At 49.1% G+C, this 13,820-nt stretch overlaps 1 protein-coding gene across 1 annotated transcript in view; it reads right to left on the bottom strand.

The window, feature by feature from the left end:
- Positions 1-13,037, bottom strand: part of LOC144149273 (uncharacterized) — a 97,020-nt gene extending 83,983 nt beyond the window's left edge. Inside the window, exons 1-2 of the mRNA XM_077680826.1 lie at positions 12,931-13,037; positions 4,738-4,810 (exon numbers count right to left, since the gene is read on the bottom strand). Of these exons, the coding sequence (XP_077536952.1) occupies positions 4,738-4,810; positions 12,931-12,953 (96 nt within the window). The 5' untranslated portion in view covers positions 12,954-13,037. The remainder of the gene's footprint in view (positions 1-4,737; positions 4,811-12,930) is intronic.
- Positions 13,038-13,820: the final 783 nt, after the last annotated feature.

The raw sequence follows: 13,820 nt of genomic DNA, 5'->3' as shown, positions 1-13,820 counted from the left end.
TACCAGGCTACTCTCCGTACTCGAACTCCAGAAATGACGACCAGGCGCCTCTAGTGACGACATTTGTAGACAAGAGGATTGCAGTCATTGATCACTCTCCAAGCAGTCCCCATCACATCCCGCACGTATTACTAGAAATCATCCCGAATACCTCCAAGCAAACAAGTGTATACGTCCTCAACATTTACAGTACGCCCCAGGCCAGACGAGACACATTTGACCACCTCTTCGACAGCACCCTCTCTTTAGCAAAACGGACCAACAGCCCCGTGCTTATAGTGGGCGACTTCAACGCGGCACACCCTACTTGGGGCTACATGACAGAAACTCCCAAGGGACGAAAGCAAGCCCTGACAATAGCCAGGTGCCACCTTACGGTTCTTACAGAACCTGGCCAGCCCACTCGCATGGGTAACAGCGTTACACGGGATACATGTCCGGACCTCACTCTAACCCGTGGCCTCAGCAACCACAGGTGGTCTAACCTTGGGGAGACACTCGGCAGTGATCACTGCATCCTCTTCACTGAGATAGCGGACTTCGGCGCCAAGGTTTCCAACCGATCGGTCGCAATCACCGACTGGGTCGCCTTCCGCAAGTGTCGTGCCCAACCGAGTGGCGATAGCTCACCCGACACTGACCCTACGTCAACTACTGGAGACCCCGAGCAATCGCCTCTTCCTTCCCTCCCAGAGTGGATAAAACAAATTCAAAGTGATCTGGCAGACGCTACTAGAACCGTACAAACAACAGCTCACATGCCAGACGTGGACAGCCACCTTCTTCATATTTTGGATGCCCGCCGTAGCTTCAGCAAACGATGGCGAGGGCAAAGGCACAATCGGAAACTTCGTAAACGGATCGCCTTGCTCACCGCCGAAGCCGAACGCTACGCAGCAGAGTTGACACGGGCCAACTGGCAAAATTTCTGCAACCAGCTACAAGGAACACTTGGAACAGCAAAGACATGGTCGCTGCTACGCAGTCTCCTCGACCCCAAGCAGACCAAAACAGAAACCACCAAAGCCATCCGTACATTACTCCACAGGGAAAACCTCGACAAAGATACCCTTCTCGCTACACTGAAACAGCGCTATATCAGCGTCGGTCCCCGCCCCCAGTATCGGCCTTACCCAGACACCTCTGGCACGAATGTCCTGCTCGATGCTGACATCACAGAGGCAGAAGTGAGAGCGGCCCTTCAACACCTCTCAAAAAGCACCGCACCGGGAGCGGACGGCATCCAATATAAGTTACTTCGCAACCTGGACGACCACGCCATAACCCAGTTGACGGCTTACTACAACGATGCGTGGCGCAAGGGCACTCTACCACAGGAATGGAAGCGCGCGGACATCATCCTGATACCCAAACCGGGCAAACCTCTTTCATTTGGCAACCTCCGCCCCATCTCACTTACTTCGTGTCTGGGCAAGCTTCTCGAACATATCATTCTTGCTAGGCTGCAACCACATCTCGAAGCCACCCACTTTTTCCCCGACACAATGTTCGGTTTTCGTTCCCACCTGGCCACACAGGATGTTCTCCTCCAACTCAAGCACGACATCCTGGATCAACCCAACAGAGCCCAAACACGCGCCGTCCTGACACTCGACCTAAAAGGTGCGTTTGATAACATCGCACACGACCTCATTCTCGACAATCTGGCATCATCAAATTGTGGAGAACGCACATACAATTACGTCAGAGCCTTTCTGGCCGATAGGACAGCCACCATAGGGTTAGGTGAGCACCGCTCACCACCCTTTCAACTGACTGGAAGAGGAACGCCCCAGGGCTCAGTTCTATCCCCGATACTCTTCAATGTGACCATGACTAAGCTGCCTCCTCTACTCAACGCAATTCCGGGGCTTCGCCACGCGCTGTACGCGGACGATGTGACCATGTGGGCAACACGCGGATCGGACGGCCAAATACAGGACGCCCTGCAAGAGGCAGCAGATGTAGTTCTGAACTATGCCTCTCTGGGTGGCCTGTCTTGCGCAGCGGAGAAGTCCGGCCTTCTTGTGTTGCCTCCCCGCATGCGACCAGTAACCAAGCCAGAAATATCCGTTTACCTTACCAGTAATTTGATCCCGTGCGTCACCCGAGTCCGAGTCCTAGGACTCCATCTACAGTCTAACGGCCGCGCCACGCACACAGTTCACCTCCTCAAAGCTCAAATCACGCAAATCACGCACATGATCCGCCGCATCTCCAACAGACGCGCCGGCCTCAAGGAAGCAGACACCCTCCGCATAGTTCATTCCTTACTCATCAGCCGCCTTGCCTACCACGTCCCCTTTCACAATTTGCTGCGCTCCGAACTCCAGCGCCTCAACACTGCCTTACGGACGGGAATCAAAGCAGCCCTGGGACTTCTCCCTACACTTCTACACAGCGTCTCCTTCAATTGGGTGTCCACAACACGATAGAGGAAATTATTGAGGCACAACGAGCTGGTCAGCTTATCCGCCTTAGCACCACCCGCACCGGTCGTCACGTGCTCGCCAGCCTGGGATACCCCGAGCCGTCGTCACCTCTCCCACCAAACCCTGTGGCTCTCGCCCCTGTCCTTCGTGCACGTTTACAAGTTGCCCCGCTCCCCAAGAACATGCACGTGGAAACCAACCAGGGCCGACGCCGCGCCCGAGTCGAAGCGCTAGCCCGCCGGTACGGTCAGGACCCACATGGGATTTACACCGACGCAGCCAGTTATCCAGCCAACCCCAACGCTAAAGTGACAGTGGCCTCTGCAGTTGCTGGCAATGCGCAAACAACTTGCTCTCTACGCACTGATTCCATCAGGGTGGCCGAGGAAACAGCCATAGCATTGGCTGTGTCCCACATCACCACCGCTCGACCCGCGGAAGCTGACGACGACGAAACCTGGGCAATTATAACAGACTCGCAAGCCGCCTGCCGGGCATATTCTTCTGGAATCCTCTCCATCCACGCAAACAACATTCTTCGACACTCCGATCCATCCAAGCTTCCCTTCATTCATATCGTCTCGACCCCTGGCCATGCCTCCCTTCCTGGAAATGAGCACGCACACGCGCTCGCCCGAGAAATGACCCACCGGGCGTCAGAGGAAGCGGATAGACAGATCCGGGGTGGCTCCAAGACATCAGCTTCCATCATCCCATCCCACGAACCTCTCAACTATACACTCACACTCGCCTACTACCGCACACAAAGAAAAACACTACCTCCACCCCACCACTCCCTGTCCCGCGCCGACGCCACGTCATGGCGGCAGCTCCAGACACACACGTTCCCAAACTTACACCACAAACACCTCTTCTACCCCACCCAATACGCAGGCAACTGCCCAGCTTGCCAGAGCCCCACTCCCACCCTCTACCACTCTGTATGGGAGTGTCCGCGTCCACCAGACGGGCTCACCCCTATACGCATCCCCACCTTCTCCTCTTGGGAGGCTGCTCTGTGCAGCACTGCCCCGCAAGACCAACAACGGCTGATCGAGCGGGCCCGCCGGATAGCGTCCGCCATTGGAGTCCTGGACTGAGGACCCCACTCATAGAGGCTGCTCTTCGGCTAACAAATGATCAATAAATGTTTTCACCACCACCCCCAATGCATTCGCATTTCCGCACGATCCCCTTCGGGGAGGTGGGGGGAGTTTTTTTTCTCATTCGTAAGCTAAAGCCATCCTTGCGGCACCATTCAATAATAGTGGGAGACGTACTACCGAAAATTGAGAAAGTTCGAACGTCTTGGAAATGTTGGGCTAGGAAGGGAGGTAAATATTTATATATTTGAGTTTTTTGGCAAGACAATTCAATATGCCGAAAACATAATAAACATATACCCATTTTGGTTCGTAATACCTCCCAATTTTCTAAAAATTGCAATAAAAACCTAGATTTTACGTAGTTCTATTTTCATTCGTACAAAAACAGCATGTGTTTTTATGGTTAATGTGATTTTCTCTTCATTAAAAGTACCACAACATAAATTTGCAGCGCCTCATTAAAGGAGTTTTTGCTTCTTCAAAACAGTACAAACTATACAGGATGCATGAGTTTTAAAAAATGGGAAAGCAAAAACTTTTTTTACCGTGTTAATTGGCAGTATTATTTCTCTTAAACTTTCAGGCAGCGCCAATCGCCAGTTCAGCAGATCCGTATCGCAATTTCCTATGCTTGTTCTATTTGCTCGCCATTGACCCGAGCATCGTCTTCACCGCATCGGTAAATCCAGATTGCTGCATTATCGAGAACGGTAAATTATCGTGAATGCGCAAGTTTGGAAAGATCAATGGTATTAGTGCCGGTGCGATACGCCAGACAGGTGTTATTTGCCACACAAAAAGGTTGTAAAGCTACCAATTACGGTGCTGGAATCGAAAAAATGATGCAGCAACTACCCAACACCCTTTTTACACCTATACTACACCTTTTAGGCGACAAGGGTATAGAAATTTTAATGTCTGTTCAATGTATGTTTAATGTCTGTTCAATAAATATTCCTTACAGGGACCGATGTTCACGCACACCGGTCGGTTAAGACACATTTCATATATTTCTAACACTTTTATAGTGACATTTATCAAAGCAGTAGGTTCTTCTATTATACGCAAAAGTTGGTTTAGCTGCGACAGTTTTAACAGATAAAAACAAACATGCTTGGCCACTTTACGAATAACACAATATATTTGAGGCTCCCCTTTCCCACAACACGTTTGGAAAAAACTATTTGAGGAACGCTTACCGCAAACCTTTCGAGCAGGCAAGACTTCCCAACTCCAGAGTCACCGATGAGAAAGACTTGGAAAATAAGCGTGCTGCGAGTACAGTACACTAGATTTATTACGAGGCTTTGGGTTTCAGGCACACAATATCGTCTTGCAAGCGTAATTAAACAATAAAGCGACTAGCTGAACGAAAATCAATGGACCAGTTCGTAATTCAAAGAGACCAACTCTACTGTGTTGCTACATATTCAAGCATCAATTAAGTGCATAGTGAAGAAAAAATTCGTAGAACAGAAATGGTGACCACCAGACCTGTGGTGCAAGCAGTAGCGGCGTGGTAGTTGAGAGCGGAAAGTTACAAGCATTAATGGGTCAGTGCAGCGGCAGGTTTCGTGACATGAATGCAGCTCAAAAGGATTTTTAAGGTGACAGCCGGAGGTGTCTGGTTAAACGCGAAAGGGACCGTATTGGTAGTCGTCGTCTACTTTGTTGTCGGTGTCAACGCGAATAGTACCAGAATGGCCACAGCTCTAATGAGAAAAAATTACGCCCATCTTCCCGCGAGGGAACTCTGAAGTGATGCGACGCATTGGGGGGTTCAGTTGGCGTTTCCATTGGGTTGATTCTCTAAATCGGGTGAAACGTGTTGTGAACGCGTAGGATGCATTCCATCACATGCAGGTGTTCTCATACGCGGGAAGATGGGCGTAATTTTCATTCTTTTCCTGGGAGAGAGGGACTGGTTGCCGTTTTTCGAGCGAGAGCGAGCGCTTGACTGAACCGCCGCAGCCCGCTACCCGCTTTATATTCCCAACGCCTGAAGGAGAGGAGGCAGCGGAGGAGAGTCGCGCATGCGCGCGCTTGCGGCGCCGGAGCAGACGCGAGCACAGAGAGGCGCACATGCGCAGCTGTTATGCTAATGAGACGGAGTGAGAGTGTTGCATGCAGCTGTCGGAGAGTAGAACGGGAGAGAGTTGCACATGTCCATTGAGCGTGCGGACGCCGCGATGACAACAACGCCGATGGAGGGACATGCCCGAGAGCAAGAGAAGCGTCGCATCTAATAAAGGTTGTTTGTGTAGGATTTGAGCCCTAGTCGTCAGAGAAGAAGCCGCCCTACTGAAACGTTCTGTATGTATGGAATGTATAGGCAGGAAGAGTTTATACCGAGAAAACCGCGCCAAGTCGTAACAAAAGGAGATAGTATGGTTAAAAACAGCGGTATCACTTTTCTCCCAGTAATAACGATTGGCAAAGTTTTTATGTTTCTATCGTCAAGCAAGAGTGAAATGAGACCACGTATGTTTTTCGTGTACTCCGTATACACGGAATTCATGCAGAGAATCATTTGGCATTTCTGCAAGTCTAGTGTGAGTAAGAATGGTTTCACATGACACCATTCTTCGACACCATTGTTTTGAACGGTACACAATATTTTATTGTCATGTATTTTCTAAGGATATGCCTTGTTTTATAGCGGCCTTTTGACATGATACGTAAGAACTCCGTGCTCCAAATTTTCCCTATATACAGAAGGTTTCAGGATGGCAGGTGCACTAACCACACGTCTAGTTGGGCACCCTTCCAGAATGGAACAGAGCGAAATATGTATAGAATTAGTTTGCTTAGATAAGGAACTCAGATATCCTCGGGGGAGGGGCAAAAAAACGCAGGGGGTACAAATGTAGGGGAAAGAGCAGTTCAGCACATGTTCACTACAAACGCAAAGTTCTCCATTGAACAAACGTCTCGCTATTAATATGAACTTTACATTAACTCAGCGTTTCATAGTCACACAAAGGTAACTCGGGCAGGCGGTGCGTTTATTGTGCACTCTAGGAGAGGCGGACCGACTTTTACACCAGTTTGAAGAGACCATTCTCAAGAACGCATTGGGTAATAATCTCTACAGTTGGTGAATCTCACCGTGCACGACGTACTAAGTGTTCGGATGCGGATGTAGGTACCCGGGGAATTGCTAAAAGCGGTGCACGGCCTCTCTAGAAGGCGGGAGGGACCCAGATCAGATTAAACAAATTTGGTGTGCCATCGCAACCACAGTGTGAAAAGCTCCGGAGCTCGGACCCTGAATGAGCTGGTCCCTTTGTATATACGTGATGGGTATAGGCTGCCATAGCTTGATGCTGGCGACGTGACAGCTGCACGTGGCAGTTTGTGCTTAGAACAGTGCCATCTGTAAAGACCTCAGAGTACGGGAAAGCCTTAGAGTTAACCACAGCCAGTTTGCGTGTCGGAGTAATTCACGTCAAGAGGCGAAACCAACGAAGAAAGACCCGCAATTACAACGAAGCATTAAAGAAGTGATTATGAACAGTAAGAATATCGCCTTTAAAACACGCAAGAAGACTGAAGTTACTCAGCAATTTTGTTCCACAATCCAACGCGCATGTGTGCTTACGCCACGCGACGAGCTTTCGACGTCGTCATCTGCGATGCAGTGGACACTGAGCATGCCGCTCACTCTAAGCCCAGTCTATTTACCCCTCCTTTGAACATAATACAACGCATCATTTTTTAGAATCTTTGGAGGCTACCGTGGCCAGCAATACCAGCGCAAGGTAATAACGGGGCCTGGGCCGGAGCAAGAACTTCTAGGGCCATGAAAAGAGAACTCCACCCTTTAATCCTCTCCTGAACCTCTGAAGAGTTCGGGAAAGGAACTGATATTGTCGCGTATTAGTATTACACTGTGTTTGACGTTTGAGGTCGGCCTTCCGGGTTGTCCCGAAGGAGCTCCAGCGCCGGGTTTCAGAAGCCAGAAAGCAAATCTCATGATGATAATTATTCCGAAAACGCCTCCATTTGTGGTCATTCGCTCATGCTCCGTATTAGTCACGCGCAGGGCGCTGGTTACAACGCTGCTTCGTCATCACTGCTGCCTTTTGTAGCCGGCGTAAATAACACACAAAGATATTCTGCCAGAAGTGATATCACGACCTACAAACAGAGAGCCCCACAGTAATACAAAAAAACTTAACCAGCGTATATCGTCCCTCCGTAGCATGCGGCAAGTGCAAAACGGATTATCGAGAACAGTGAAAGGCCCGAGCACAGGCATCTACAATACGAGGAACTGCGCTTGCTGTAATGACATTTTTGTTCCGACAAATTATGCGCGAAAACGATATAAAAACGTTCCTCACGAAACATGTCACCTCAAACCCACGTAGTATTGTCACAGTTATGCCGCCTTCATAGAACAGTCTCGACGTTTTAATGCGTAAGAACCCAAGCAAGTTCAGTTTATCAAGTAACATTCATCCTTCTGGTGACGCTGTCACAATAATAATGATGTCCAAGCAACCTACGAATGTGATGGCTGAATACATCATATACATTACTATATATATATATATATCGAACTATTGGTCTTGTCACGTGGTACTGTCATGAATATTTCCATTAGGAAGCTGCTTTCATAACTCACAGGTTAGCGTGCAAGTAACAGATATCCTTTGTTCATGCGTAGAAGTTTTCCGCAAGAAAATGCGGCTCATACAAAGTATAATTACGCATGCATATATAAACAAAAAAGTCATGCCAGACCATCCAGGCAGTGTTTAAACTATCACGGATGCTTCTATAATTTGTGCGTGTTTATGGATAGATATAGACTACCACAAAAACGCTCAGTTCAAATAACGATTTTCATCTGGCGCGGAAAGTGCCAGCTTCTGTTGGCACTGTCCGCAAATCGTCTAGGACAGTGGCGTAGACTTCTTATTTTTCCAGGGGGGGCAGACCTGGAGTGCGCCTCGAAGCGGCGAAGAGAGGGGGGAGGAAACGGTGGGGGGTCCCTATGAGATGACGCGTCATCACCCCGCTACAAAGAGGCTACCACTAATCATCATCATCATCATCATAAGGGGCACCTGCAGCAGTGAGGGCCTTTTACATAGTGTCGGCTAACTACGAGGTGTCCCCAAATAAGACGTCCCGCAAATCTATGAACCGTGAACTTCAGCGGTTTTACGTGTTTTACTGGTCACATTTATTCAAAAATATTGCATGCCTGAACATCAGCACAAAAAAAACGAGTCGATTTGTTTTTCTTTTACTGGGCAGTTCATGAGAAAAAGAAACGGACACGAGAAAGGGACACGACAGGGGCGCTACGCGCTTCTATGTTCCTTTCCGTTAAGAGCCCCCAAAACGGGGCTGACTTTGACCACTCATTTTTGTATCCGCGTGTGTGTTGTGCCAGAGCGCCCGACACAAATTCGCTGCACTTGGCGACGTGCCGATGGCGGGGTTGATTCGCGCTTAGGTCAAACCACCCGCGTCAGACGTGCTGTGACTAGGCGGGAAAGGCGCCGCAGAGTCTGCTCTCCCTTTCCCGTCGCGACGGCTGGACCAAATCATCCCTGGGACAAACTAATCCCCGCAGACACGCAGCAAGTAGCGCCTGGAGACGCCGCCGCAGAATCGCCTTCCCTTTCCCGGTCGTGGCGGCTCGGCTGACGCAATCGCTTCGCCTCCATTTTCCATATTCATAATGCGGCCAGTGATAGCTCCGACTGGAGGCATTGGAACTGCACGCGGCTGTAACGGAACCCTGGGGGTATAAAACCAGCCCGGAAGCAGCGGTGGTGCGGCGGCATCTCATCGAAGGCCCTAAGTTGAGGAGTGCTATCGCGCTTGTCTTAGCCATGTAACGCTCTTGCTACCTTTGTATATATTGTATATAAATGCTGCTTCAAATAACCGTCAGCTCGGGTTCTTCGTCGCTATGGTCTGCGCAGCATCGATAGCGGACTGGGCAGGGCAACGTCGCAACAGTAGTGACTGAGCTGGGATGGCCAAGTCCCAACAGTGTATGTGTATGTGTTTGGAGGCTTGGAGCGGGTATCGCTCGCAGTCGACGGCCGCAGTGCACCCAGTTGCTGCCGGTGGTTGGCAGCCGCTACAGCACTGTCCAACTGATCTGGCGTGCTTTGTGACCTCGAAAACAAAGTTTGCAGACAGGCTTTTCGGAGGCGTGATAGCTTGCACTGACGTCAATGTATTCCCGTGTTGGTGCGTTGGTTGCACAGTGGAAATCTGCAGCTCTTGGTTCGAGAAGCGCTGATGAAGCTGAGAGCTATCGATAAAAAAGTGCGGTGGCGTCGTTATGGGCAAGCAACATATTTTACGAGACGTTCCAAGGCGCGAGCTTAAGGTAAAAACCCAACGTCTGGCGTTGGCGCTCATCATATAAAACGGCCCTTTCACGAGGCCATCCACACTGCGAGCTTAAACTGGGCACAAGTTGCTAGCGAGGAGTGGTCGCCCCGCCAGTAAACAGTAGATGAAGGTAGGGGAAGAACAACCACCCCGACATAGCATTTCCTCGAATAAACAATATAAGATTCTGTTTATTACCCCCTCTTTATTTTTATTAATTAATTAATCTTTATGTTAAGTATTGAACGTAAAATTGCATAGGCGAAGAGAAAATATCATTCTGGTTGAATATGAGGTGGTGTAATTATGGGATTTGCTATATTAAAATTTGCTGTCACCGTCGTCGTCAGCTTCATCATTACACGGTGGCATAAACGAGAAGCAGCGCATCGGGTTGCCATTCGAAAGCAAAACGCTCCTCCAGCAACAAGATGCCAGCGCTGTTCGACAAAATATGGGAGGCGAAACAAGGCGTCACACGCGTTCGACTGGGCATTATGATGTCCGATTAACAACCCACGACCTGCACGGTGGGTCCATATGCTCACTTGTAAATGGACAGCACGAGCACATAGTCCTACCAAACCTGAGCAAAAAGTTTCAAAACGGGAGCCTAATAAAACCATGTGGTTGACACAAACCATGCAGTCAATTGGACGCGAATGGCGTAAACTAACTGTGACTGTTTAAATGAGCGGTTCCGCTCACGAAACGACTCCAGAGCATGACATGCATCTATGGAAACTGCTGAAGACCGGAAAAGAGCGACTTCGGTGCGCGTAGTGCATGCATTGTGAGCAGCCCCCCCCCCCCCCCCCCCCGCTTCCCCAAAACAATTTCAATGAAGCAAGCGTAACGAAGCAGCTACGCGGTCCCAGGCAGCGCCTTTGTGAACAAAAATAACTGCTCCAATCAACAGGTTCCGTAGAAACAGAGCAACTGTGGCCGCGCTTCCCACCGGGACCTCACCCCCTCGTTTTTCCCTTTTCACCGCGGCCCCTTAGCGAGCGACCGCCGAAAAACGCTAACAGCGCCAAACAAGGACAGGCAAAGGAGGGAGGTGCAGTTTTCGTTGCCTGATTTTACCATCCTTGAGAGTTAAGCAGCACAGCGCCACCGCTAAATGTCTGAAACCCGTACACGTGCGTCCAGACCTGAGTTTGTGATAGAACTTGTTTGCACTGCTGTACTCACGAGTGCAAGCACTCGAAAATACAGTATTCATGAGTATTGTAATCATGAGTACTGTGTACTCATGAGTACCATACTCACCAGTACTCATACACGTGAGTACTCATGCTCATGAGTATTGTACTCGTGAGAACTAATACTCATGAGTAGTGTACACATGAGTAGTGGACTTACCCCTGTACTCAATCGTCATCATACTCACTTTTTAATCTGGGTGTGTACTCACTCATCATCGTACTCACTCGCGAGTTAGAGTACAAATGAATGTACTCACAAGTGAATGCGCTGACCTATGCTCCCGACAAAATGTCGCTTTGCTGGCGTGCTGCTGAAACCAAGCTGGTGGCTAGAAGGGCCACCTTTCTAGCCACCATAGCCAAGCGCAGCGCTACATTGTTGTCAACAATCCGCACACTGAGCACGTCTAACTCAGCGTGAAGAAAAGCGACACAGCCCTGCGTTTCCCCCTGCCCATCGGGAGGACGGAACTGTCTTTCAAGATCCCAACCCCTATTGTAAACAATAGTTGGCTGACAGGACGGCCAACAGTCCGATGTCGACGGGCGCAGAGCCGAGCCAAGCCCTTAAAAAAAATCCTCAGCCGGGGCTAGAGGGGGCTCTGCCCCCCCATAAAGCCGTCCGGGGGGAGCACGAGCTCCATTGCCCCCCCCGTAGTTGGCGCTTCTGGTCAAGGACACAGACCGAGCCCCATAAGCACCCATGATTGCTGGACTTCAGTGGAGGACACAGGACACTCGTGACCTCAACATTCCACGCATACCCCTTTCGCGAAGATGTCTGTAACCTGCACAGATGTGTGTTGCATACCTGGAGTTTTCTCGTCTGATGCTTCTCCCTGAAGAAAGGTTTCTTCTTTCCATTACTGTTCAGTAAAGTTTTCTCCTCCTCCTCCATAAGAAAAAGCACAATGTGCGGAAAGTTGCGATTTTTAGAAGGGACGCAATGACCCTCCATGACAAAAGGGCTCTCCATTCAGCGCTCAACATTCAGAGAGATTCGAATGTCCTCGAGCGAAGGCAGAAATCCTACCAGCAAGCATACCGAACTGAAGAAACATGGCCTCACAGAAAGAGGGGGGCCACTTTGGCGGAGGTGTCCATGGCCTTCGATACAGCAGAGTCATTATGTCGCCGCTCTGCTGTCTTTAATTTGACGTACATTCACTAATAAAAGTTAGGACCCACGCACACAACTCTTTAGAGGCGGTTTGCCATGCCTCTATTTAAAACTTCTACGGGAAAACAGAGGGAATGAAGCTTCAAAGGGCCATAATGAAAAAGGCTCAATGCAGGAGTCCTATATTGCACTCATCCAGAAAGACTAATAAGGACGTAGAAGGCATCTTGTAGAGGGGGCATAATGCGTACCCAGGAACCACATTGTAAGCCAGTTTATTTTTTTCTGCCTGCATGCGTCGCTATTTGTGTTATACCCGGCGTGTATCCCGGTACACCTTTTGGCGCTTTCAAACAGTGCTTTGTAGCAGAGGATTTGTCCCAAGTCTCGCTTCATAGAACCACCAGACGAACCCCGAAAAGAAGTTTGATGAATGGAATTATACTATATGTATACATCACCGCGTGAACTACGCAGATTACCGCGACGTAGGCGAATTTAGCGGCCTTCTAAAAATAACCAACACAACGCTTCAATGTGAGATGTTTACAGCTGAAGTTGTGGTCTTCTATGGCTGCGTCCTTGGTAGAAGAAAGCGAGCTACAGTGCAAACACCCGAGGTAGTATAGGCATCATCGGCCAGAAACGCTAGTTTCCTTCATAATAATGACAAAACCAAGAAAAGAAAGAGCGCTTACTTTTCATTTTTGGCCGCGGCCATGCTGCAGGCCCCCCTCTACTTGACTCTCGACTAAGTGTAATGGAACACCGTAGATATCGCAACCACACCTACGCGGCGCATCAGGCGAGGAAACACTGAACCTTCGATAACGTGGAAACGCTCACAATATATCCTCCTCTTACTGCCTGACCCTACAGATAACTTATCAGCGATACCGGCACTATACTGCAGGCTTTTATTCCTTGGTAGGCCTGTTGGATGAGCGCTAGACACGAATGCTCTCCCGCACATGCGTGGCACCTCTTCGAAACGTGTTCGTACCCCTCCTATGTGCTTCTGTTATTTTGTTCCGTCGCGCGGATTATTGGATCCCCCTATGTCTGCCTCGTTCATCTGCAGAAACACTTGGAAAATACTCTGTGTCTTACAAAAGAGGTCTTATCTCTAACGTATGCATTAGTGTGAACGAATGTTCCTTCTGTTTCCGCGACACCTAGAATTATTAATCCTAACAAGGCCATTTCTTGCTTCTGAGTTTCTTTATTTTTTTGTTTTTATTCAGCAAGACAGTTAGACCTGAGGGCATTACAGGGATGGGGGTGCCGCCGAGAAAAAACAAACTGCAATATACACAGCTCGCGCACCTTATATATGAAATACGCTCACATTGAGCACGCATACACAAAACACACGGGATGACTAGAACCAACCGTACAAGTATAAGAGCGAGATTCTGTAAAAATTAACACAACATGTTTTATATCTTGTTTAATGCACGGGATTTTGTTGAGATTTATATTCGCTCCAGCTTGTTTTCAAGTTGTGTTCCAGTTTCATTTTGAATAATGGTTGTTAACGTAATTCGTTATCTATTGTGCTATCGACAAAATCTTAGCTGCTTATGTG

This window comes from Haemaphysalis longicornis, unplaced genomic scaffold (genome assembly GCF_048455015.1).
Source record: "Haemaphysalis longicornis isolate Haplotype H1 unplaced genomic scaffold, Haemaphysalis longicornis Haplotype H1 scaffold_8, whole genome shotgun sequence".
Classification (NCBI taxonomy): domain Eukaryota; kingdom Metazoa; phylum Arthropoda; class Arachnida; order Ixodida; family Ixodidae; genus Haemaphysalis; species Haemaphysalis longicornis.
Note: the sequence above shows the minus strand (reverse complement) of the source record. Positions and strands in the feature narration are given on the sequence as shown.